This window comes from Wickerhamomyces anomalus (genome assembly GCF_001661255.1).
Source record: "Wickerhamomyces anomalus NRRL Y-366-8 unplaced genomic scaffold WICANscaffold_4, whole genome shotgun sequence".
Classification (NCBI taxonomy): domain Eukaryota; kingdom Fungi; phylum Ascomycota; class Saccharomycetes; order Phaffomycetales; family Wickerhamomycetaceae; genus Hansenula; species Hansenula anomala.
In genome coordinates, this window is record NW_017567113.1 from 1,555,435 (window position 1) to 1,579,241 (window position 23,807).

At 33.6% G+C, this 23,807-nt stretch overlaps 12 protein-coding genes across 12 annotated transcripts in view; 9 read left to right on the forward strand and 3 right to left on the reverse strand.

The window, feature by feature from the left end:
- NOT3 (CCR4-NOT core subunit NOT3) overlaps window positions 1–415 on the reverse strand; it is a gene marked incomplete at both ends in the record, with an annotated part of 4,061 nt that extends 3,646 nt beyond the window's left edge. The window contains 2 exons of the mRNA XM_019185797.1: window positions 224–335; window positions 393–415. Coding sequence (XP_019038459.1) covers window positions 224–335; window positions 393–415 — 135 coding nt within the window. The remainder of the gene's footprint in view (window positions 1–223; window positions 336–392) is intronic.
- A 443-nt stretch (window positions 416–858) lies between these two features.
- Window positions 859–2,358, reverse strand: WICANDRAFT_79771 (uncharacterized protein; the record flags this gene model as incomplete). The annotated part of the gene is made up of 1 exon (XM_019184947.1): window positions 859–2,358. The coding sequence occupies one exon, from the start codon at window positions 2,356–2,358 to the stop codon at window positions 859–861; it is 1,500 nt and encodes a 499-aa protein (XP_019038460.1).
- A 943-nt stretch (window positions 2,359–3,301) lies between these two features.
- Window positions 3,302–4,435, forward strand: WICANDRAFT_33088 (TauD/TfdA family dioxygenase; the record flags this gene model as incomplete). Its single annotated transcript, XM_019182030.1, has 1 exon — window positions 3,302–4,435. The coding sequence occupies one exon, from the start codon at window positions 3,302–3,304 to the stop codon at window positions 4,433–4,435; it is 1,134 nt and encodes a 377-aa protein (XP_019038461.1).
- Window positions 4,436–4,836: 401 nt separating this feature from the next.
- ICL2 (methylisocitrate lyase ICL2) lies at window positions 4,837–6,477 on the forward strand (the record flags this gene model as incomplete). Its single annotated transcript, XM_019182024.1, has 1 exon — window positions 4,837–6,477. The coding sequence occupies one exon, from the start codon at window positions 4,837–4,839 to the stop codon at window positions 6,475–6,477; it is 1,641 nt and encodes a 546-aa protein (XP_019038462.1).
- An 862-nt stretch (window positions 6,478–7,339) lies between these two features.
- WICANDRAFT_84868 (MFS transporter) lies at window positions 7,340–11,352 on the forward strand (the record flags this gene model as incomplete). The annotated part of the gene is made up of 3 exons (XM_019185798.1): window positions 7,340–7,436; window positions 7,503–8,207; window positions 10,406–11,352. The coding sequence occupies 3 exons, from the start codon at window positions 7,340–7,342 to the stop codon at window positions 11,350–11,352; spliced, it is 1,749 nt and encodes a 582-aa protein (XP_019038463.1).
- Window positions 11,353–11,729: 377 nt separating this feature from the next.
- On the forward strand, window positions 11,730–12,358 carry YOP1 (Yop1p; the record flags this gene model as incomplete). The annotated part of the gene is made up of 2 exons (XM_019181882.1): window positions 11,730–11,780; window positions 11,867–12,358. 2 exons carry the CDS (start codon window positions 11,730–11,732, stop codon window positions 12,356–12,358), a joined length of 543 nt encoding a protein of 180 aa, XP_019038464.1.
- Window positions 12,359–12,490: 132 nt separating this feature from the next.
- APL4 (AP-1 complex subunit gamma) lies at window positions 12,491–15,220 on the reverse strand (the record flags this gene model as incomplete). The annotated part of the gene is made up of 2 exons (XM_019185799.1): window positions 12,491–14,926; window positions 15,185–15,220. The coding sequence occupies 2 exons, from the start codon at window positions 15,218–15,220 to the stop codon at window positions 12,491–12,493; spliced, it is 2,472 nt and encodes an 823-aa protein (XP_019038465.1).
- Window positions 15,197–17,024, forward strand: WICANDRAFT_94345 (uncharacterized protein). The gene has a single exon (XM_019186446.1). The coding sequence runs from the start codon at window positions 15,310–15,312 to the stop codon at window positions 16,879–16,881; it is 1,572 nt and encodes a 523-aa protein (XP_019038466.1). The 5' UTR covers window positions 15,197–15,309; the 3' UTR covers window positions 16,882–17,024.
- A 141-nt stretch (window positions 17,025–17,165) lies between these two features.
- On the forward strand, window positions 17,166–19,814 carry WICANDRAFT_79779 (arrestin C-terminal domain-containing protein; the record flags this gene model as incomplete). Its single annotated transcript, XM_019184948.1, has 1 exon — window positions 17,166–19,814. One exon carries the CDS (start codon window positions 17,166–17,168, stop codon window positions 19,812–19,814), a length of 2,649 nt encoding a protein of 882 aa, XP_019038467.1.
- Window positions 19,815–20,154: 340 nt separating this feature from the next.
- On the forward strand, window positions 20,155–20,535 carry WICANDRAFT_79780 (YqaE/Pmp3 family membrane protein; the record flags this gene model as incomplete). Its single annotated transcript, XM_019184949.1, has 1 exon — window positions 20,155–20,535. One exon carries the CDS (start codon window positions 20,155–20,157, stop codon window positions 20,533–20,535), a length of 381 nt encoding a protein of 126 aa, XP_019038468.1.
- A 225-nt stretch (window positions 20,536–20,760) lies between these two features.
- WICANDRAFT_63756 (YqaE/Pmp3 family membrane protein) lies at window positions 20,761–21,174 on the forward strand (the record flags this gene model as incomplete). The annotated part of the gene is made up of 1 exon (XM_019183604.1): window positions 20,761–21,174. The coding sequence occupies one exon, from the start codon at window positions 20,761–20,763 to the stop codon at window positions 21,172–21,174; it is 414 nt and encodes a 137-aa protein (XP_019038469.1).
- A 1,330-nt stretch (window positions 21,175–22,504) lies between these two features.
- WICANDRAFT_94348 (uncharacterized protein) lies at window positions 22,505–23,782 on the forward strand. The gene has a single exon (XM_019186447.1). It carries the CDS (start codon window positions 22,900–22,902, stop codon window positions 23,356–23,358), a length of 459 nt encoding a protein of 152 aa, XP_019038470.1. The 5' UTR covers window positions 22,505–22,899; the 3' UTR covers window positions 23,359–23,782.
- Window positions 23,783–23,807: the final 25 nt, after the last annotated feature.

Sequence of the window (23,807 nt, forward strand, 5' to 3'; positions counted from 1 at the left end):
AAGCCTTCACTTTCGAACCCTTTTCCACAACTTTATATTTTTCCATTGCAGTCTCTACTAACCGTCTGTATTCCAGAAGTTTATCCTTATCTTTGACTTCATTTTGAGTTTGCCATACCTTGATTTGTTCTCTTAATTTCTGCAATTTCTTGATTTCTCTCTTCAAGTCCTATATCCAATGTTAGAGATTATGATTTAATGTCTGTTATTCTTTTATACTTACACTCTCTAGTTTATCTCTTTGAGAAGGATTTGTTGAGTTTTCATGTCTTTCATGATAGGTGTCAAATATCTCAAGACCTTCATTGATCTTTTTAAACACACGATCAATTTCCCTAGAATGATAATTAGTCTATATCCCATTGCAAACATGTTTCATCAAAAACACATACTGTTGAAGTTTCCTATGAGCCATTTTGTAATCACTTTAGTTTTTGAATAAAAAGTATTGAAGACCTTCACTGTATTATTATCATTTAATAAAAATGTGTGAATATGATATGAGATTGAAATGGAATAGAGGGAATTGACAAAATTGAGCTCTAATAAAACTTTTGTTATATAGAGAACTTTCTCCCAAAGAAATTGTTTTACAATATTTGAAATTTCCACGAAAAAAAAAAGTGTAACTAGTTGGAAAGACACAGAGCAGCACAATCTGAACAATGATCAATTCCTTATGAGAACAACTATTCAGTCAAAGTTCTTTGGATTCTTCAATTCTGGTTTCAAAATTCTTTGTGAATCCTTTTTTTTTCTTTGGTTTCGTTGATTCAAATTTTTTTTTTTTTACAGAAACGATTTTTTTTTTGTCTTTTCGAATTGGGCCACTACAAAATTTGAATTTAACAACGATTTTTATACTAAAAAAGAGTATAAAATTCCTATGAAAATGATGAGAAAGAAGGCTATGGATGTTGAAATGAGTGCTATCTGGATAATGTGAGTGAAAGTGGTGGAAATTGTGGTTAAAACGGTGCTAATTATGGTGGGGGTTTGGATACTTGAAGTGTTGATTTTGGTGTTTATTTCAAAATTGAGATTGTTGAGATTTGTTAATAATGAACTGGTTTCCAATGATGATTTGAATGGTTTTAGAGTGATATTTTGATGAGTTATATTTGGTGGTGATAGCGAGAGTATGGCTGTGATGTTGTGGGTCTTGAAAAGATCTTGTAATGTGCTTGTTATGTTTTGGAATTTGTCATAAATATTGGAATTATAATCATCAATTATGCTATCGTTGAACCCAAAATCTTTGAATTGATTGAATTGGGTTAAATTGTACTGCTTGATAATGCTATAGGCAATGTCTGTGGACCCAGAATCGTTTGTAACTCCCCATTTTATCTTTCCTAAGCTCAACATCAATATCAAGAGTATGAAAATCATCATAAACAAATATGGCAAATTTGCGGAATCACCAAACAAATAAGAATTAGTCCAAAACAGTTTTTCAGAAGGTTTAGACTTGGTCATCAATCTTGTTTGAATATCCGTAATCATGGTTACAGTGGGCTCATTTGTACTCTGAATAACACCAATATAATCCATTTTAGAATCTGATTTCTCTAGATCTATGAGTCTTGATGCTGTATAATTGGTCTGATATCGAAATCTAAAGTATTGATAAATCATTATAAAGATGTATGAAATGATGAGAAAGATTCCTATTGTAATTAGATTGATTTTGGATTGTTTTGCAAATTCATTGGATTGAATTGGTGGAAGTGACGAGTTTGTTGTTGAATTGTTGTTTGTTATATTCGTACTCAATAAGTTTGGTGTTATTTGTAAGTTATAAAAGGTCTGATTTGTTTCAATTGTTGTATTAAAGTTTTGAATTTCATCAAGGGCGTTTTGGAAAATTTCATCAAGTTGTTTAAATATGTCACCACTTGAATTATTCAACTCCACAATGGATGTGTTATCGTACACTGATGGTTGATCATTGATCGCAGCTTGCAAAGACTGTTGAATGCTGTCATAATTTAAGGATAAATTGGAGGTATCAACCGAATCACCAACATATACTGCTTTATCCAACGTTGCTTTCAAATTATCGATATTTGCTTTATCTTGAGATAATGAGTCAATAATTGATGAATTCAAAGAGTTCAGCAAGCTTTGAATGTTGATTTGGTTTGTTGTTATACCAATACTTTGATTCAATCTCATTTGAAGTGTAGTGTTAAAGGTTTGAATAAGATCATCAAGTTTCTCATTCAGGTAATCACACGTGGAATTAATATCATTCTTCAGCAAGCTTTGAGCTTGTTGGTTATAACTGTTGATCTCATCATTCATCAACCTACTGAAATCTATTGCATTATTTGTTATTGAAAAATCAACAGACATGACTGAAACATTCGAATTTTTTGATATAGAGTTTTCAAATGAGAATTGGTCAGTTAGTTCCAAACATAGATTGCGGTATATTATCAGTATAATCATAGAAAATACTCCGAATAGTATCAACGGATTGATTATTGACTGTATTAGTTTTGAAATGAGTGAGTTGTGAAGTCTCTGGGAATTTGAATATGTGAATTTTGTCATTACTGAAGTACCTTGCAGAGGTAGATTCTACAAAATTAAAAACAAGATAAATATGAAAATGTTCATATATAAATAACTTCATAGAAATCTACGTTCTTTCCTTCAATTGTGTTTCATCAGTTGTCTTTAAAACCGTTGTTTAATCATTGTATCAAAATTGTCACATGAATCTGTCAAAAGGTGAGTGTTCGTACCAGTGAAATTTAAAACGAGTTCTGGACTCAGAAAAGGATAGAGAAGAATAAATCCCTAATATAAATTATGAGTCCATGATATTAAAGATTCAGGAGATGTCAAAGCTTACTATAGCCAATACAATGCAACTTTGGACTAGAAATGATCAATCAATGAAGTTTCGGTCAAAATCGTGCTGAATTAACTATCATACAACTGACTATCATACAATTAATATTAGGTACTACTAGCGTGAATCAATCATTCACAATAGTACGGTCATCAACGTCTCTAATTATTCTATTATTGTGTCACTTTTGAAAATTCCAACGGTTAAATCCTTCAACGTGAAGTTTACACTTTGTAATTTAAGGCTTCGGCTGTTCCGCGGTCCACACGCCAAAAGGCGAACCGTAGGCTTATGTCTCCGCGGTACCGCGGCTGGCAATGTTTACTGATAATCACAAACAAAAAAGCAGATTCGGATGATGAGTATAAAAGAAGCAGATTATCCAGGGAGTTGGTTTGAAGTTTTAATCAGTTTCAATCATCAAGAGATTACAACATCATGCCATCAGCCACTACTACTTTGAAAGTCGAACCTTTATCAGGTGCTCAACTTGGTGCTAAAATCACTTTACCACAAGGTATTACTGATCCATCAAAATTAAGTGAGGATGATTTCACTAAATTGAATGAAGCATTACATAAATATTCTGTTCTTGTTATTCCAAACCAAGCTGACCTACCACCAAACTCTCAATGGAAATTAACAGCAAGATTTGATCCAACTACTCAAACTAATGGTCAAAATTATGGTCATGGTAAAGAATTTAGACATGATAGATCAGTTTTGAAAAAAGATGGTACCTCAATCCCTGATCAACCTCAAGTTCAAGTATTGGGACAAGGTGAATGGGAAGCTGGCCATCATGGACTTGGTGATATCAAATTAACTCATCCAACCCATTTCACTTTCCATAAAGATACTCTAACTCCTGAACAAGTTGAAGCTAATCAAACAAGATTTTATAGATGGCATATTGATTCTGCATTATATGAATTATCTCCACCTGTTGCCACTACTTTATTAGGTATTCATGTTCCTCCACATAGTTATACTCAAAAGATTGTTTATGAAGATACCAAAGAAGAATTAGAATTGACTCAAGGTGCTACTGCTTTTGTTAGCGGTAAGAATGCGTTTGATATTTTGAGTGATGAAGATAAAGAATTGGCTTTAAACACAAAAGTTGTTTATGCTCCACATCCATATATTTTCATTTCAGAAGCTAAGGCAACTTCAGATGGGTTAACAATGGTTAATGAAGGTAAAGAGCTTCCATTAGATGAATTACCAGAATGGGAAGAATCAAAAGTTAAAAAACTACCATTGGTCTGGACAAACCCAATCACTGGTGAACATCATTTACAAGCTCATGCATGTTGTGTTTGGAGATTAGAAAGATCTAATGGTGAAGTTTTAGAATTGGAAGATGCCAGAAAAGAATTATATAGAATAATGAGACCTGCCATTTCTCCAAAATATGTTTATGCTCATAGTTGGGAAGCTGGTGATTTGGTTATTTTCCACAATAGAGGTGTTTGGCATGCAGTTACTGGTCAATTTAAACCAGGTGAAAGAAGATTAATGCATCAATGTAATATTGCTAGTGGTGTTGATCCAGTTTGTGCTAAATGAGCTGGTATAATGGGTGTTTTATTTCTTTCTGTTTGATTTTGGGCTATTATTTTGTTTAATTTGGGTGAATATTATGTGATTTTTGATACAAATGTAGACTAAATCAAACTTTCATATGTCTGTCAATTCATCATGTGCCATACACTAGCCACACTTATTACATAATCCACACAATACCTCACCAGCCACACTTGAGGAGTCTGTGGCTAGTGAGTTTTCCCAGTTTTGATTTTTGACGCACTCCGTTTTTCGGCCTCGAAAAGCTCAAAACTTTTTAAGCTCTGGGGTAGAAATGATGATGATGAGTAAACAAAAAGCACAATAAGTAAGTGTGATTATATATATAAGATGTAAGGAGATTCCTGATCTTTTAATATTATAATTCCCAACCATATCAAATCATGTTGGGTAAACGCTTCCAATCAACAATCTCAAGATTCCCATATCCTTCACGTTCTGAACAGTTCAAATATTATGAAGAACAGATCGAATCGATAAAACAATGGTGGTCAAGTCCAAGATTTAAAGGTATCAAAAGAACTTATACCGCAGAACTAGTTGCTGGACATCGTGGCTCTTTTAACATTCAATACCCATCTTCAATCCAAGCTCAAAAATTGTTCAATCTATTAAATACTAGATTTGATGAAGGTAAACCTGTACATACAATAGGTTCAATTGATCCTGTTCAAATCACTCAAAGTGCTAAAAATCAAGAAATTGCATATGTTTCAGGATGGGCATGCTCTAGTGTCTTGACTACAACTAATGAGGTTAGTCCAGATTTTGGTGATTATCCTTATGATACTGTCCCAAATCAAGTTGAAAGATTATTTAAAGCTCAGTTATTACATGATAAAAAATCTTATAGTGATTGGTTACAGAACCCTAAAAGAGATGAAGTTGATAGAATTGATTACCTTAGACCTATAATTGCAGATGCTGATACTGGTCATGGTGGGACCGGTTCTGTTATGAAGTTGGCTAAATTATTTGCTGAAAGAGGTGCAGCTGCAATTCATATCGAGGATCAATTACATGGTGGTAAAAAATGTGGTCATTTAAGTGGGAAAGTTTTAGTACCAACTTCTACACAAATTTCTAGACTGATTGCAACTAGATTACAATGGGATATAATGAATACAGAAAATTTGGTTATTGCAAGAACTGATTCAGAAACAGGGAATTTATTAAGCTCCACAGTGGATCCAAGAGATCATGAGTTTATCTTGGGTGTTGTTGATCCTGTTAAACCTTTGAGTGAAGTTTTATATGAAGCTGAAGCTCAAGGTGCAAATTCTGAACACATAAACTCCGTGGAACAAGAATGGGTAGAGAATCATAAATTGTATACTTTCAATGAAGCTGTTGAATCGAAATTGAAAGATTTGAAAAAAATGGATCTTTATGCAAACTTCCTTCAACAATCACAAAATAAATCTCTTTATGATTCAAAATTAATTTTCAAAAGATTATCAGGAGGTGAAGAGATTTTCTTTGATTGGGAAGCTCCAAAGACAAGAGAAGGTTATTATTTAGTCAAAGCTAGTATTGATGTTGCAGTCAAGAGAGTTATTGAATATGCTCCATACGCTGATTTATTATGGTTGGAAACTAAAACACCAGATTTGAAATATGCTCAAGAATTCGCTAAAAGAATCCATCAAGTTTATCCTGATAAGAAATTGGTTTATAACCTAAGTCCATCATTTAATTGGAGTGCTCATGGTTTTACTGAACATGATTTACAACAATTTATTTGGGATTTAGCAAAATCTGGGTTTGTTTTACAATTGGTTTCATTAGCTGGACTTCATACAAATGCTGTTTCGAATTATGAATTGAGTAAGAACTTCAAAGACCAGGGAATGAAAGCATATGTTGAATTGGTTCAACGTAAAGAAAAAGAGATTGGATGTGATGTCTTGACTCATCAAAAATGGTCTGGTGCAAATTACTATGATGATTTGATTAGTGCTGTGCAAAGTGGTTCTTCTCAAACTAGTTCTGTTGGTAAAGATTCCACCGAGCACTCATTTTAGACCTTCTCCTATTTATTTATTTATGACTTCATATTTATACACTATTTATTCATATAACAAACTCTTGTACACTTTATAGATTCTCTGTCACTATTAAAATGTCGGTTAACGTGTGCCGAATTACGCATGGATTACATAAGTCATATCGGCACAGTTTATTTTTTGTTGTGCCGACTCTTTGTTTTGATAATTTTCATTTCCAACCGACATCAACACGTAAATTAAGCCAGTCACTGATTTCACAACTGGGAACGCATATCTTGACAGGTAATTAGCTTCAGAGTCTCCAGAATAGCCATAGAATTACTCTGATCAGAATGGATCAAGAAAGAAAGAAGGAATTGGAAACTTGATCAAGGGTATTGGATTCATATTTCCATGATGTTCAACGGTTTATATCTAGATAACCAGCCGTACAGGGCTCACTCATGAATTAGCCATACCTTCAACAATACTCGTACTCTTTTTGAGTTAACGTTCACTTAAATCAGTGATTATCATGAGCTAAGAAATCTTTTTCTCAATCAAGCATCGGCCTGCACAATACATTGATTCTTGAACCCTTGTCACTTGACTGGATCCAGAACAAAATTCAAAAGATGGAGAATATCGTACCGACTTTCATAACAAATGGACTTTTATTTGCTTTCAAGAATCAAGAGCCATTAAATCAAGGGTTTGGTTTCTTTTTTAGACTCAGGTACTACACATCGGTGAGCTACTTTAATCATGAACTGTTGAAGATTTACTTGGTACCGACAATATTAATTATGGAGGGGGAACAATCATTGAATATAAATTGTGTCAAAAATCCAGCTCAACCTTCAAAAATGATGCATTTATTGGGTCAACCAAGTATAAAATGTCTGATCATTCAGTGAGAGACTTATCCTCAATTGATTCAGATTCAATTCATGGATTTCAACCAAGTATTAATGAAAATGAAGAACATTCCAATAGTAATCTTGTAACGAGAACACATTCAATTGCTGAACACCTTGGAATACAATCATCTCATGATAAAGAAACTTTAGAAAGATTGGTTACAAATAATAAAGGTGTTGATGATATCATAACAAGGTTAGAAACAAGAGCTGGTCAATTGGGGCCATTGGAAGATGGGATCGATATTCATGAAGTTGCAACACACGCTGCACCTGATTCAACTTTCCATCCTGAAGATAAATGGCATTATCCAATTGATGAAGAAACTGGGATGAGAATTGTTCAATTTATTGAAAATGATGAAAAAGATCCAAGAAATTGGTCAAATCTATATAAATGGTTTTTAACGTTCTTCTTGGGAACTGTTTGCTTTGATGTTGCATTTTGTTCTGCTGTTGTTACAGGAGATGTTGATGGTCCTATGAAAACTTTCCATGTTTCTGAAGAAGTTATTATATTGACAGTGACATTATTAGTTATTGGATTTGGGGTTGGTCCATTAATTTTCGCTCCACTAAGTGAAGAAGTTGGAAGAAGACCAGTTTATGTTGTTACTTTAGGTATTGCTGTTATATTTATCATTCCTTGTGCTGTTGCTAAAAACATTGGTACGCTATTAGTTTGTAGATTTTTGGATGGTTTATTCTTTAGTGCACCAATGTGTTTAATTGGTGGTAATTTAGCTGAAATGTGGAGAACTGAGGAAAGAGGTGTTGCTATGAGTATTTTCAGTGCTGCTCCATTCTTAGGACCTGTTATTGGACCATTGGTTGGTGGGTTTATTGGTGATAATGCCGGATGGAGATGGATCTATTGGGTAATGTTGATTTTTTCAGGTGTTTTATATATTGCTTTAGTGTTATTATTACCAGAGACTCATCATCAAACTATTTTAAAGAAAAGAGCTAAAAGTTTAAGAAAATTGACAGGTGATGATACTTATAGAGCTATTTCTGAGGTTAAGATTCGTTCATTAAAAAAAATTGCAGAGGAAACTTTATTAAGACCATTGATTTTATTGACTGAGCCAATTGTCTTCTTGATCACAATCTACATGGCCATTGTTTATGGTCTTTTATACATGTTCTTCTTTGCTTATCCAGTTGTTTATATGGAGGGAAAAGGATGGAGTGCTTCAATGACTGGACTTATGTTCATTCCAATTGCTGTTGGTGTGATTGGAGCTACTGCTATTGCTCCTGTTTTCAACATTGATTATAACAAGAGGGCTCAAAAATACAAGGATCGTGGAGAGTTACCACCAGCTGAATTAAGACTAATCCCCATGATGATTGGTTGTTGGTTTGTTCCTGCTGGATTATTTGCATTTGCATGGTCATCATATCCTCATGTTCATTGGGCAGGTCCATGTATTTCAGGGTTGGCTTGTGGTTGGGGTTTCAATCAATTATACAATCCTGCCAATAATTACATTGTGGATTCTTATCAACATTATGCTGCTTCAGGTTTAGCAGCAAAGACATTTTTGAGAAGTATGTGGGGTGCAGTTGTTCCGCTATTTACTGTTCAGATGTATCATAGATTAGGATATGAATGGGCATCCTCGTTATTGGCATTTATTTCATTAGCATGTTGTGGTATTCCATATTTCTTCTTCTTCTTTGGTAAAAGAGTTAGAGCTAGATCCAAGTATGCTTATAGTCCAGAGAGTGAACAAAAAGACTTGAAAGTTAAAGATGAGGAAAATGCTGAATCTTCATCAAGCTCATCCAAATGAACAATTATATACGCCCCATTTAATGCTATAGATATGTCTTTCATGTTCAAGAATTAGTTTACGTCTGAAAACGCGTCGCTTCGAGTCTCAGAGGATCCATGATTTCGTGGTTTTTTCTGATGAAAAATTCCGCAAATTGTCGGTTGGTCACCAAAGTGAAGACCGATTACACGCTAAATAATAACTCAAAAGCTGCAAGAACAATACAGATCATAATGATTCACGAAGAAAGCAGCATGAAAGGATTCAGAGTTGGTTTGTATATAAACAATGGAATATGCCTTTGTTTTCAGTGATTTTGAGGTTCTTTTTTTATTGAAGACAAAAAAAATTTCATCATGTCAGATAATCACAGTTTGAATTCTATTGATTCATTAGAAGAAAACAGAGTCAAGGCTTTTGCCCCAGATGATCATGCTGAAAGCGAAGTTGCAAGTCATCAACATGGTGGTTCTATGAGCAGAACACAATCCATAAGCAGTCATATTGCTAGAACATTAACAGGCGGTAAATCAGAACATGATAGAGAGGCGCTAGAAAAATTAGTATCAAATAACAAAGGTGTTGATAATTTGATCACCAAGTTGGAGTCAAGAGCAGGTCAACTAGGTCCGTTAGAGGATGGGATAGATATCCATGAAGTTTCAACACATCCAGATCCAAATTCTACATTCCATCCAGAAGATGAATGGAAATACCCAATAGATCAAGAAACTGGAATGAGAGTTGTTGAATTTGTTCCAAATGATAAAAAAGATCCAAGAAATTGGTCAAAGGCTTATAAATGGTTTGTTACATTCTTCTTGGGTGCTGTGTGTTTTGATGTTGCCTTAGCTTCAGCTATTGTCACTGGTGATATGGAGGGTCCAATGAAAAGTTTTCATGTTTCCGAAGAAGTTGTTATTTTGACTGTGACTTTATTGGTTTTAGGGTTTGGTTTAGGTCCTTTGATCTTTGCACCTTTGAGTGAAGAAGTTGGTAGAAGATGGATTTATGTTACAACTTTAGGTGCTGCTGTCATCTTTATTATTCCTTGTGCTGTTGCAAAAAACATTGGTACTTTATTAGTTTGTAGATTTTTGGATGGTTTATTCTTCAGTGCTCCAATGTGTTTGATTGGTGGTAATTTAGCTGAAATGTGGAAAACTGAAGAAAGAGGTGTTGCTATGAGTATCTTTAGTGCTGCTCCTTTTATTGGTCCAGCTATTGGTCCTTTGATTGGTGGTTATATTGGTGATAATGCAGGTTGGAGATGGATTTATTGGGTCTTGTTGATCTTTTCTGGTGTTTTATATATTGCAATGGTTATATTAGTTCCAGAAACTCACCATCAAACCATTTTGAAAAGCAGAGCTAAAAAATTGAGAAAATTAACAGGTGATGAAACTTATAGAGCCATTTCAGAAATCAAACTTCGTACTTTCAAAGAAGTTGCCAATGAAACTTTGTTAAGACCATTGATTTTACTATCTGAACCAATTGTTTTCTTGATCACTCTATATATGTCTGTCATTTACGGTTTACTTTATATGTTCTTCTTTGCTTACCCAATCGTTTATATGGAAGGTAAACATTGGAGTGCTTCGAAAACTGGGTTAATGTTTATTCCTATTGCTATCGGTGTCATTGTTGCTACCGTTGTTTCTCCATTCTTCAATAATGATTATAACAAGAGAGCTCAGAAATATAGCAACCGTGGTGAATTACCACCAGCTGAATTGAGATTGATTCCTATGATGATTGGATGTTGGTTTGTTCCAGCTGGTTTGTTTTCATTCGCTTGGTCTTCTTATCCAAGTGTTCACTGGGCTGGGCCATGTATTTCTGGGTTTGCATGTGGGCTAGGTTTCAACCTGTTGTATAACCCAGCTAACAACTACATTGTGGACTCTTACCAACATTATGCTGCTTCAGGTTTAGCTGCAAAGACATTTTTGAGAAGTATGTGGGGTGCTGCTGTTCCTTTATTCACGATTCAAATGTATCATAGATTAGGATATGAATGGGCTTCATCATTATTAGCATTCATTTCACTAGCATGTTGTGGTATTCCATATTTCTTCTTTTTCTTTGGTAAAAGGGTTAGAGCTAAATCTAAGTATGCTTATAGTCCAGAAAGTGCTAAACATGAAATCTCTGGTGCTAAAGATGCTGAGAAAGTTGGAAGTTCATCCTTATCAGATGAACAATAGATTGGATATCATTGTAACTAGACAATTTTTTTTTATTAACAAAATTTGCATGGCTTATGAGCTGGACAGGCGTTTGGATACACTAAAATATATAATAATAGATTTAATAAATCACTAATAAATATTGAATTGAATAATTTCCAGATCATAGAATATTCGTTTGTTTACCATTTTCATGGTTCGCGCCACACTTGTCAACTAAATTTCGCGAATCGGAAAATGTGCTGCGTGAACCGAAAAATTCTCCTGAAAATTTCGTCAAATTTCATCATCAAACGAACAAACTAGATTTTTGATGTTTTTTACAACACCTTGACAACTGATTATATCGTTTGATAAATTACTCAATTGAATTAAAGTTATCATCAATTCCAACAATGGCTGATTTCGCTTCTCAATTTCAATCAACCTTAAAAGGTTTAGACTCCGTAAGTGCCTTTTGATTATCACAGCCCTTTGGAATATTGCTGAAATTAGATAAAGGATGAAGGAATAACTAACAATTAAAAATTAGAAATTCGCTGGTAACTCAATCTTGACCCAATTTGAAAAAGTTTCAGGCTTACCAAAATCTTATGGTATTTTAGGTTCAGGTGTTTTCTACTTTTTGTTAATCTTTTTAAACATTGGTGGTATTGGTCAATTATTATCAAACATTGCTGGGTTTGTTATTCCAGGTTATTATTCATTACTTGCTTTACAAACTGCTACATCAAAAGATGATACCGAATTATTAACATACTGGGTTGTCTTTGCCTTTTTAAACGTTATTGAATTCTGGTCAAAAGCTATTTTATACTGGATTCCATTCTATTGGTTTATCAAAACCGTCTTTTTATTATATTTAGCATTACCACAATTCGGTGGTGCTCAAATTGTTTACAATGTTGTTATCAAACCAATTGCTGAACAATACATCACTGGTAAACCATCTGCTGCTAACAAATTCGCCAATGCCGTTGATGATGCTGCTGAAGGTGTTGCTTCTGGTGCTTCAAGACATTAGGTTTCTTGACCCTATTCATTCATTTCTTGCTACAGAATCATGAGAAATCTATGTATAAAAAACTATGATATTCAAATATGTTTTGTTGCAAACAATATTATTTTTTCTTTATATATATCCTTTACTTTGTAGTTAAATAGTTTGTTTTAATTTACCAAAATCAAATTGTTCAGTGAATTTCTCACCATTTTTAACATATTCAAATTTAATTCTTAACTTTATTTTGGAATTTGGTGTACCAACAATCTTTAAATCTTGAGTAACTGTGGCAAAAGGTTGAATTGTATGACTTGAAATTGATGACATTGTTAATTTTTGAGTTTTTGGAACTGCAATCAATAATTGTAAATCAGAAATTTCTGAAGTTGATAAATTTCCAAGTTGTGTTTCAATAACTGCTTGTCCTGAACCTATTTGTTTTGGTAAGAAAGATACTTTAACTTTATCTGATTTATGTGCTTCAATTGCATTACTCTGTGGTGATTGTTGAATTGGTTGTTGTGGTGAATCAAATAGACCCAAAATATCATTATTATTTGATTTGGATTGTGATGTTGCAGGTGTATTATTACTGAAAATATCATTCAATAAATCGGATTCATTCAAATTTGATTGTGGTTGGGAAGGTGATGGACCATCATCCATCAAATCTAATAATAAGTCTTCAGTCTTTGTTGAACCTTTACGGGCAGATGTGTTGGAGTTTGCACTAGCAGCAGCAGCAGGTAATGGTTTAGAGATTCTATTGGTTAATGTGATTGTATCTTTTGCCTTGATTGGAGGTGGTGGCATTCTATCTAATAAACCTTGTTTAATACTATCAGGCTCATTAAAAATGACACTATAACTAATAGCTTTGATTTGAATGTTTAAATCAATGGCTTTTGTTTTAGATTCAATAAAAGCTCTCAATTGGCTCTTTGCAGCACCACCAACTTTACTTGATAATTTTAATGAAGATGTCAAGATATATGAAATCAATGTAGGGTTATCATTTTTCAAGTTTGCCAAATTCAATAAATAATCAACTAAAACATCATCTGTTACTTTTTTATCATCAGATAAGTTTGTTTTCAATAATAAATCACCATATTCACCAACTAACCAAGTCACAATTAAATTTAACCCATTTTGACTATCATCATCATAACCAACTTTGAATAATTTATTGACGGTATAAGTCTTTAATTCATCATTATTTGGAATATTGATAACTAAAGCCAAGATTTGTGAAGTTATACTATTTGTCATAAACCCTCCACTCGATTTAACTAATCTTGTTAAAGTATCAAATTTCCATTTTTCATTTGGAATTAATTCTTTTCTTTCCAAAATATTTGTAACGTTTGTTGTAATATAAGTTTTCAATTCTTTATCATTATTGACAGGATCATCCAAGAAATTTAAAATTTCTTTCAACAAAATTCTAATATTTGAGCTATCTAAAATTGCAAAAGATAACTCTAAAGCTCTTCTCTTGATAGAAACATCTAAGTCTGATAAACAAGCAACAATAGTAGCACGATGTCTTTGAACAGCCAATGGTTCAATTTCCACCACTGAAAGTAAAGTGTTTAATGCAATGTATCTATTGTTATTTTCTCTTTTAGCACCTAATAAATCACCTAAAGTATTTATACCCAAAACTTTCAAAGCTGGATCTAAATTTTGAATACTGAAAATAGTTTTAACAGTTTCATGAACAACTGCAGCACCTGCATTTCTTGCAAAGTCATTATAAGAAAAAACAGCTGTTAAAATATCATTTAAATCTTCATTATATTTAGCAGTATAAGAGTATTGCTCTTCATCAGTGAAAAATAATCTTAGAGTTCTAATCAATGTAATTTGTAAAAATGGATCATGAATGCTCACTAAATCATAATCTTGACTCAAATTACTATTTAATAAAGTTTTCAACATTTCAATGATTTTTGGAATTTTATCTAATAACGGTTCTCTCGATTCTGGTGAAACTTCATAAAGACTTCTAATTAATTTCATAGTACCGATAGTAACACCATGATCATGACTAGCAAGTAATTGATCAATTTTATCAGCAAATATTTCACTTAGATCAGGATCTTTCTCCACAATTTTGGAGGCCACAATTGCAGCTTTTTTCCTCAAATAGTTGTTATTACAACTAATGATTTTTTCGACATCTGTATATAAATCTCTAGCCAATTCTGGAGATGCAATATTCCCTAAAGTGGCCAATGCCAATGAAACAACAAATTGATTTGGATGATTCAAATCATTGTTTAAGGAATTGGTCAACAATGTTAAAACTTCTTGATTTTCATCCAATATCAACATGGTGGCTAAATAACCTAATCTTTTATCAATGAAATTTGGAGATGCCAACAATTTTATACATTCAATCTGACCAAAATGGGTCTTTTCACCAAGGATGTATAGATACAACAACTTTTGAATGTTGATGCGACGAACTTGATGAGTTATAGCAGTATCTTTGAAAGAAGTTCTAATCAGGGCTGATTCTCTCTTGATGATGGATCTCTCGTCGGCAATGGTCTTTGAGGACCTAACCGACTTGATGAAGGACTTGAGCGAGGTGGTCATAGTCAAGTAGCACTAGCACCAGCAATTGATGATCTTTTAAGAGCACAATCAGCTTTTTTGAATTGAAATCTGTTGTGGTTTACACGTTGTTTTGATAGATTTGAAGCTTCTTTTTTGTTTTGGTGTTCAAAATTCAGAAATAGTTTTTGCCAGGGCAACACAATTTTTAAATTTGAAGTGTTTTTTTTCTTTCTAAAAAAATGAATTGAATTGAGCTTTTAAAAGTAAACAAAAGTAAACAAAAGCGTGGTTTTGAGTGGAAAGCTCTTTGTTCATTGGTGGTGACTTATTGAGCTTATTAGCTGTTGTATATCGAATTCAGAAAAGAAAGAAAGCACTGGCTGAGGAACAAACGGTTGTTGATCATGGTATCCTACGCAGACAATCCAAATTATCTATTCATTGAACCCTTCTTGAAATGGGCTCAGGAGCTGTATCAGCACAACACTGGGCTGCGCATCTACAAAAGATTGACAAACAATTCCAGAACAGGCTCTTATTGTGTGTTGACAAATAACGGCAAGAAAAAGACCGAAGACCCAATCACAGTTTATTTGAAAATTGTTAGAATAGGACTGGAAACCGCTTCTTTTGATCTTTATGATACAGTGGCAAAGAAGCACATTTATTTCGAAGCTAGCAATGATAATTTTGATTTCAACCATAGAGCTATTGATGATGAATTGATTAAAAAAGTTAGAAGCTATAGAGAGGCTCCATATGATCATTCTTCCATATTGGAGAGCTCAATAAGTGCAACTTCATCACCAGCTCCATCTTCTCAATCACCTGTTATGTCTCCATCCACAGCGCCAACTGAAGCGCCTCCTACTTCATCATCGTCCTCATCAAATGGCGGAGCAAGCAAACTTTCAAGAGAGATTGTTCCTCAAGATGAAAGTGAAGTTACATTATTGAAAAAAGAATTGGAAAGAACCACATGTGAACTGTTTATTTACAAGCTTGAAAGAGATGCTTTATTGAGAAAGTTAACCCAACCTACAAAAAATACATTCAAAATAACAGATTATAATGTTATAAGGCATTTAACACGCTCATTAGGCATAAGAACATATTCAGTGGAACAAACTGTGTCAAAGAAGAAATTTACTTTGAAAGAATATATTTTCGATGGCTATTCATCTGATCATTTAAAACGTGCAGTGCAACTGGAATTTGTACTACTGACTGAATTAAATGCGTTACCAGAGAAATCCAAACATATAAATTATTTATTGGAAAAGAGTGAAGATCTGACTATAATTAGACATTCTCATTATTTCTTATCAGAACCAGCTATATTGAATCTAGAGGAATTTTCAATGAACTATATGAAGAAAGATAAATCATTATCTACAGTCATTATTACACAAATATTGGAGGGTCTTTCATTTTTGGATACTAAATGTGGAAGAATCCATGGTAATATTGATGCAAGCTCTGTTGTTATTGATTCCACCTGGACTGTTAAATTGACAAGTTTTGGTCTTTCACATCCACTTAACACCAATGTGGATCCATTGAGATTGTTGAATGGTGAAAATGATTTATTAATTAAGCATCCATATATATTTGAGTTAGTTGAAGAGAAAAGACCAATAACAATCAAATATGCCATAGATAGATGGAGTCTTGGATGTTTATTTTACAAATTACTATTTGATTCTGATCTTTTCTTGACATCACCAAGTTATAAAACACACCCAGCAGTTATTGTGAGGTTAGTTGAACGTCCATATGGTAAAATAGTGTCAGCATTCCTCAATGACTACATGAATAATTTTGCACCTGGACAATTGTTGGAGGTTGATTTCTTCAAGAGATATCGTAATCAAAACATTGGTGCTTATATTCATCAACAACAGCAACAACAGCAACCACAACAGCAACCACAACCACAGATGCAAACTCAGGCATCAATACCACAACAGCAATGAAACTGGATGCCAACATGCCAATAAAACAGCTAATAAAATACAAGTTAATTAATGATTTAATCTTATGTAATTTTCGCTATCATGCTTACCAATCACGTGCCCCAAACCGAACCAAGAAATTTTCGCGACCAGGCGATGACAATAAAAAAAATTGCCCCAGAAATTAAAAAAAAGATACGAAGCCAAAAGGTTTAAAAACTAGCAGTTTGACAGATAAGTCCCATATCATCAATTCGTTAAAGTATCAATCAATAGGCCTAAAAGTAACGCCCAAGGATCAAGAAATGTTCAGCTTGCCCTTTAGAAGATCGAGAAGAAAGTCAGAACCTTCAGCAGCCCAAGATGCTACTTCACTTGAGAGTAATAACAATAATTCCTTATCTAGGATCAACTCTATAACAAGCACAATGAGTAATAGAAGCTCTAAAAGGAATAGACTTGGTAGAAGAAAATCTCATTCACATATTCTTTCCAAAAGGTTATCATTCTTCAATAATAATTCAAGTGATGATTTGAATTCCATAGCTACATCAAACAATTCAGATTATGAAACGTTGGAGTTGACAAGATTTAAATCATTAAATTATGATAAATTTAATAGAGAGTTGTTACAATATTTAAAATTCCACGGATTAAGTGCACCAAGGATACTTGATGATTCAGATTTTATAAGGATTTCAATGAGTTCTTCTGGTGAGAATGTTTTCTTACCAAGTATTGTTAATTTTAATGAAGATGATGTCGAGAACCTTGATTTGAACAATGATAATGGTAATAATGAAGCTGCTGGGAATAACTCCAGAGGTGCTGCTGATGAAGATGCCAATGGGGACAATGGTCCAACTACATTACAAGAGGAGACACCTAGACGTACACCACATGAAGAAGACATTGGCGAGCCAGTTAGTCATACATTTGCAATAATAATCTCATTAACCAAACCAACTTCAATATCCACGATAACTACAAAATTACAATCCACTACAAAGATTTTATGGCCCGAGGGTATTCCAGGTGAGCGTTCTACAAAATCTCAAAGTTTTGAAATGGGTCAATTATCATGGGATTTAAACCTGAGTAATTATAATTATTACATTCCATTCAATGCAGAATCTGAAGAAAGTGCGATTGATGATGAAGGTAGTTATAGTGATTTAGACTCTTTTGATACGGGGAAATTCATCACTGAGAATCGTATCCATCCTAAAAAATTTCAAGAAAGATCAGTTGATCAAATCACAAGAGGTCCTTTAAACAGTTTTAAAAAAGATAATGATCCTTTCATAATCGGGAACTTGAACAGTTCTGGCTCAGTTTATTATCCACCTGGTGATTATATTTTCAGATTACCTGTTTTGTTCCCACCTTTGATTTCAGAATCTTTGATTACCCAAAATTCGTCAGTGAATTATAGTTTACGTACTATAGTGGCACAGAAAAACAAACTTTATAATCTTGGGGAACATGGGTTTAATGTTATTAGAGCACCACCTTCAAATGCCGTTTCCACAGCTGATAAACCTGTTTATGTTAATAAAGTATGGAATGATGCCCTAAGTTATGAAATATCGTTTCCTAAAAAATATGTTACAATTGGAGCAAATATTCCAATAAAGATGAAATTTGCTCCTTTGATTAAAGATATTTCTATAAGAAGAATTAGAGTTAATGTATTGGAAAAAGCTACATATTGTTCTAAGGATTTAAAATATGAGTATGATGAGGCAACTTTAGTGAAGAATGAAGGAATGCGAAAGACAAGTGTTAATGAAAAAGTTTTACCTTTGTTAGAAATTCGTACAAGATCAAGAACTGAGTTGGCTCTTAAGGAAGAGATTGTTAGGGATTTACTGAGAGATGATAATCTACTCTCAAGTTGTTATAAGGCAGAAGCTGCTACAAGAGATGATGTGGAAATTATTGGTCAGTTACAAATTCAATCATATTTACCATTCATTAAACCAAACAAGTATAATAAAGAATTACAAACGAAAAATCATACATTAATGTCTACAATTTTCAATTCTGATAAGCATAAGGCTCAAATTAATAAAAATTTAACAACAAAGATTATTAACCAAGGATTTAAAGTTGATACATCAACTTATTATAATGATTTTGGTGAAGGTGTTTATCCAGATTCTGAAAATAATAAATTCATTCAAGTGAGTCATAAATTACAAATTGCAATCAGATTATCTAAGAAAGATGATACTGGTAAATTACATCATTATGAAGTTATGATTGATACACCAATTTTCTTCTTAAACAGTGCATGTGTTCCTGCAAATGTTGAACTTCCAGCATATAATGATGTGACACCAAGATCAAATTCAGATATCAATGGTGATGATGCACCTCAGGCATTTTATGGATATCATGATCAATTACCAACATTTGAAGAAGCCATATCACCAATGAATTCACCATCATTAATCCCATATCAAGGTTCTGGTGAGGAAACTATAAATGTATTGTCAAGAACTTCTACAATAGGATCAGGACCCATACAATCAATTAATTGGAATTATGACAATATAGATCAAGTTGTCACGGGGACATCAGAATTAACAATGGATAATAATAATCAAACAACAATACCAAGAAGACGTTCAGCTGCTGCTAATGATATCATCAACAATTTGAAAAGAACAGGTACACGTAATTCAAGTGTTTATAATAGTAATAGATCTACAGAAAGTGCAAATGTGATACCAGATCGTGAAGATGAGGTTGAGGAAGAGGATGATATACCACCACCACCTAAATATACTGAATCGGTCCCATTATTGAGTGATAATGCTTCAACTTCATCATCAGATATTGAATCATTGTCTAGTGTGGATGATCATGATGATGATTCCCTAAACCAGTTACATAATGAGAGTACGGACTTGACAGATCAGTTTACTCGGTCAATTTATGATCAATGAATGTTGTGTATGACTTTGTACTGATGTAGACAGTCAACGGACCGAGTATCGTGTTTCCTAATAAGCCATTTATTAACCGCATAGAGCCTAGACGTTATGAGATCGATGTCTAAGGTACGTAATTTAAAGAGTTGGAACCCTGTTGATGGCAAATTAGATCATTGTATGGCTACGTCGGGTGGGTTTAAAAGTCACCTTTACACTATTACCGTTAGTAAACGTAAAGAAAACGCTCAACATAGTCATCTTATAACAATTTGAAGGGATTGATCATGGGTATATATATTCAATAGCATAGCCTGCTTTTGTCAAAATCATTTGAGGCGTGAACAATTCAAACATGTATTTCATAAACAACTACACGTTAATAATCCTAGCATTAATATTCCCACCAATACCAGTCATCATCACAAAGGGCATAAGAAAAGATCATTCACTACTGCTAAACCTACTCTGGCATTTCATAGGATACATACCTGCTGTGATACACTCCATATTTGTGATTGCACAATGTGAATATGGTGGGTTTGTCAGTAAACCAAGTGATTGGAAATACATCAAGTTGAATAGTCCGAGTTATCCATTGATGGAAATGGGAAGAGCATTTGTGGCCATTGAACGTACAGAGAGTGGTGAATCTGACGATTCAGTTGATTCCACATCCTGTGTCCAGCTAGACAATAGCCCAATGTCACTAAAAGATGATGATACTCTGGTTTAATTAAATCATGGAAATCACCGTTATCAACATTTTAATTTCTTTGTTCAAAGCTCAAATTTTGACACATTTTATTTAGTCGGATAAAGCCGCCGTTTGTGTGGCCCCTTCCATGAAAACAGTCATTTTTTTTAGGAGCAGTTTTTTTTTAACTTTTGCCTTAAATTTGGCCACTTTGAACAATAAATCAATAATCGATTATAAAGAGAATAGAGAGAGAGAATAGTTATGTGTGATTGTATCTTGGTGTTGTTAGCGTTAGTGTTCCCACCATTCCCAGTCTGGGTCAAATGTGGGCTTTGTTCAGCTGAGTCATTAATCAGTATTGCTCTGAGTATATTGGGATATATACCAGGTGTGATATATGCTCTTTATGTGATAGCCAAATACCCTATACGTTATGTGGTTATAGATGAGGAAGCCCAAGTGTATAGATGTCACCCATCTCATCACAGAGTGCAACAAGGTCCTCCAAGGGTTATCATCAGAGAAAGAGTTGGTACTCCAAGTTCAGAACAAATCATATCAAATTCTAATAATCAATTTTATGGATCAACTAGTAATGATAATCCTCCTGATTATGAAGAAGTGTTGCAACAACAGCAACATCAACAGCAACAACATCCACCTAGAGGGAAATAAACCACACTTGAATACCTTGGTCCTAAGGGCCGAGGAACAACTCATATCAGTTCATGATACCCAGTGTCATTCGTTTTGATTGGTTTCTTTTTCTATTTATTTTTGTTTTTATTACCAAAGGAGTTTTATATGGTTACACTGTGAGCGGGTGTGTTTTTTATGATCTAACTAGATTAAATTAGAAATGGTTGCATCAAAAGGTGGTTGATTTTTAATGAATGAATGATTTCTACAAATTACATTTTCATCAGTAGCATTTCATTAATCTCGTTATACATAACCCATAATTTCAATTTGTCCTTATTCTCTTATTATCAGTCCAGCTTGACGCCAAAGTACTCGGTATATTGTCTTTTTCAATGAGAAATATTTCATTTGGTGAAGGACGATTTCCTAAACGAACACCACATAATAATGTTTTATAACCGTCTTCAATTTTATAAATTCTTAAGGAGGAATCAACATAACTTGTTATAAATGTCAATACCCCTTCAGTTTCTCTCAACTCTGGTAAAGCAGATCTTAGCTTTATATAACTCATTGAAGATAGGGCACCTGTCTTCATTTGAAATTTGTTTATAATTTTTTGATTATCAATATCAAATAGAGTAACATTATCAAATGAATCCGCAATGAATAATGTGTTTTCAGAGATTAGCTTTAAATGTTTGATTGGATTTTCACCAATTTCAATTTCATCAATTGGTAATCTCGATACTTCAGTATTGAAAAATAAAAGCTTTCCAAACCTTGTTGCAGCTATAAATTTAACTTCGGCACCATCTTCTTTCACTATAACAACATCTTGGATCCATATTGATTCTCTTTCTTTATTAATATATGGTTGATATAATTTATCCAATTTCTTAGGAGTTTTCGATTTCCAAATTGTTAAATGAGAATCAACATCCACTATAGTAATCTCTCTATCTTTACCACCTATTATAACTAGAGAATCTTGAGATGCTGGTAAAACTTTGAAAAAACTTATTGGTCCTTGTAATCCAAAAGACATTGAGAAATCATTGAAGCAAGAATTGATCAATGAATTGATATTGAGGAAATAACAATAGCCCAGCCCAGTGGATGCTCTGAATTCACCATGCACCACATCCAAAGATATAAAGAAGTCTGAATCATCTTGATTTGTCATTAATTGTTTTGTGGAGATACATTTAAAATTCCTATCAATATCAAAGATCTGGACAGTTAACCCCTTTCTCCCAACCAATAAATATCTTGTACCGTCTTTAACAAACTCGCAAAACTGCTGAACATAATGCTGTTTGCCCATACATCCAAAAAGAGCCTTCTTTACAAACACCAATTCTTCACTCAGTTCATAAACTGTACACCAGAGTTAGTTTCACTCCCTTTCCAATTCCTCCAAATCACTCACCTGCAATTCCACCAGATGCCAAATCAGACACTAGTATTCTCATCTTTCTTCAACTTCCTGCTTTTATTATCTGATTCTTTATTGTTCATGAAATGGCATCAAAATGTATTGTTCCATGGTGTAAACAAAACCAAAATACCCAAATTTACCCTGAACTCACCGAGAGCGTATAAGTTTCTTCCTAACTCCAACGGGTTTAACACATTTATATATTCAGTTCTATGCCAAAGAAATGCCCAGGATCTCGATACGACAATTCCATAAAAGTGTCAAGAGAGTATGTTAAACTTATAGCCTTTTTATCAGAGAAGTGACTAACAAATCAGATGATTAATTGGAATGAATCTGAAGTTTTAATAGATAGAAAATCAAAATTTCAAGGTCGTGCTACAATAATTAAGCCTGGCCAGGATATAAACAAACTATTGGAGGACTTAGTGGCCAATGACAAATCATTGCAAAAGGCTAGTCACAAGACAATGCATGCTTGGAGAACAGGTACTGAGGATGTAAAACTGGGTAAAATTAATCCAACTAATCAAGGTATGAGTGATTGTGGTGAGAGTGGTGCTGGTGTTCGAATTATGACATTGTTGGAGAGGTCTCATTTGATAAATGTTTTGGTTGTGGTGACTAGATGGTATGGTGGTACTGCGTTAGGGCCTGCGAGATTTAGACATATTACTACTGTAGCTGTGGAAAGTTTGAGGAATGGTGGATTTTTGAAAGTTGAAGGTGATGATCATGAAAAGACTACAAAGAAGAAGTCTAAAAAGAAGAAGTGAAGGGGATTATTAAAATACTGTCATTGTTGGTATTATAGATTTCTTGCGGAAATTGAACCTTGTTAATGGTGTGATTTCATATCCATGCGGTGTTGATGAGATCCTGTATGTCTTTATTGATCCTGTTCCTCCAATGAATAAGATATAATCATCATCACCATCGTGAACTAATTCCATTGAAGCCATTGGACCAGTTTCTATAGTGCCCTGCCATGTTTGAAGTATCTTGAAGCTTTTTATCTCTATCAAATGAACATTACCAAAAGAGTCCAATGTCAAGATATTATGATCACCAATTTCAAACATTTTATTGACAGTTATTTCCAATACAGATAATGGACACATTGAAATAGTTGTATCAAACAACATCAATTTCCCAAACTTACTAGCAAGAACCAATTTTATCTTTCTTGGTGAAGTTGGATCTGAACCAACAATCATTAAATCCT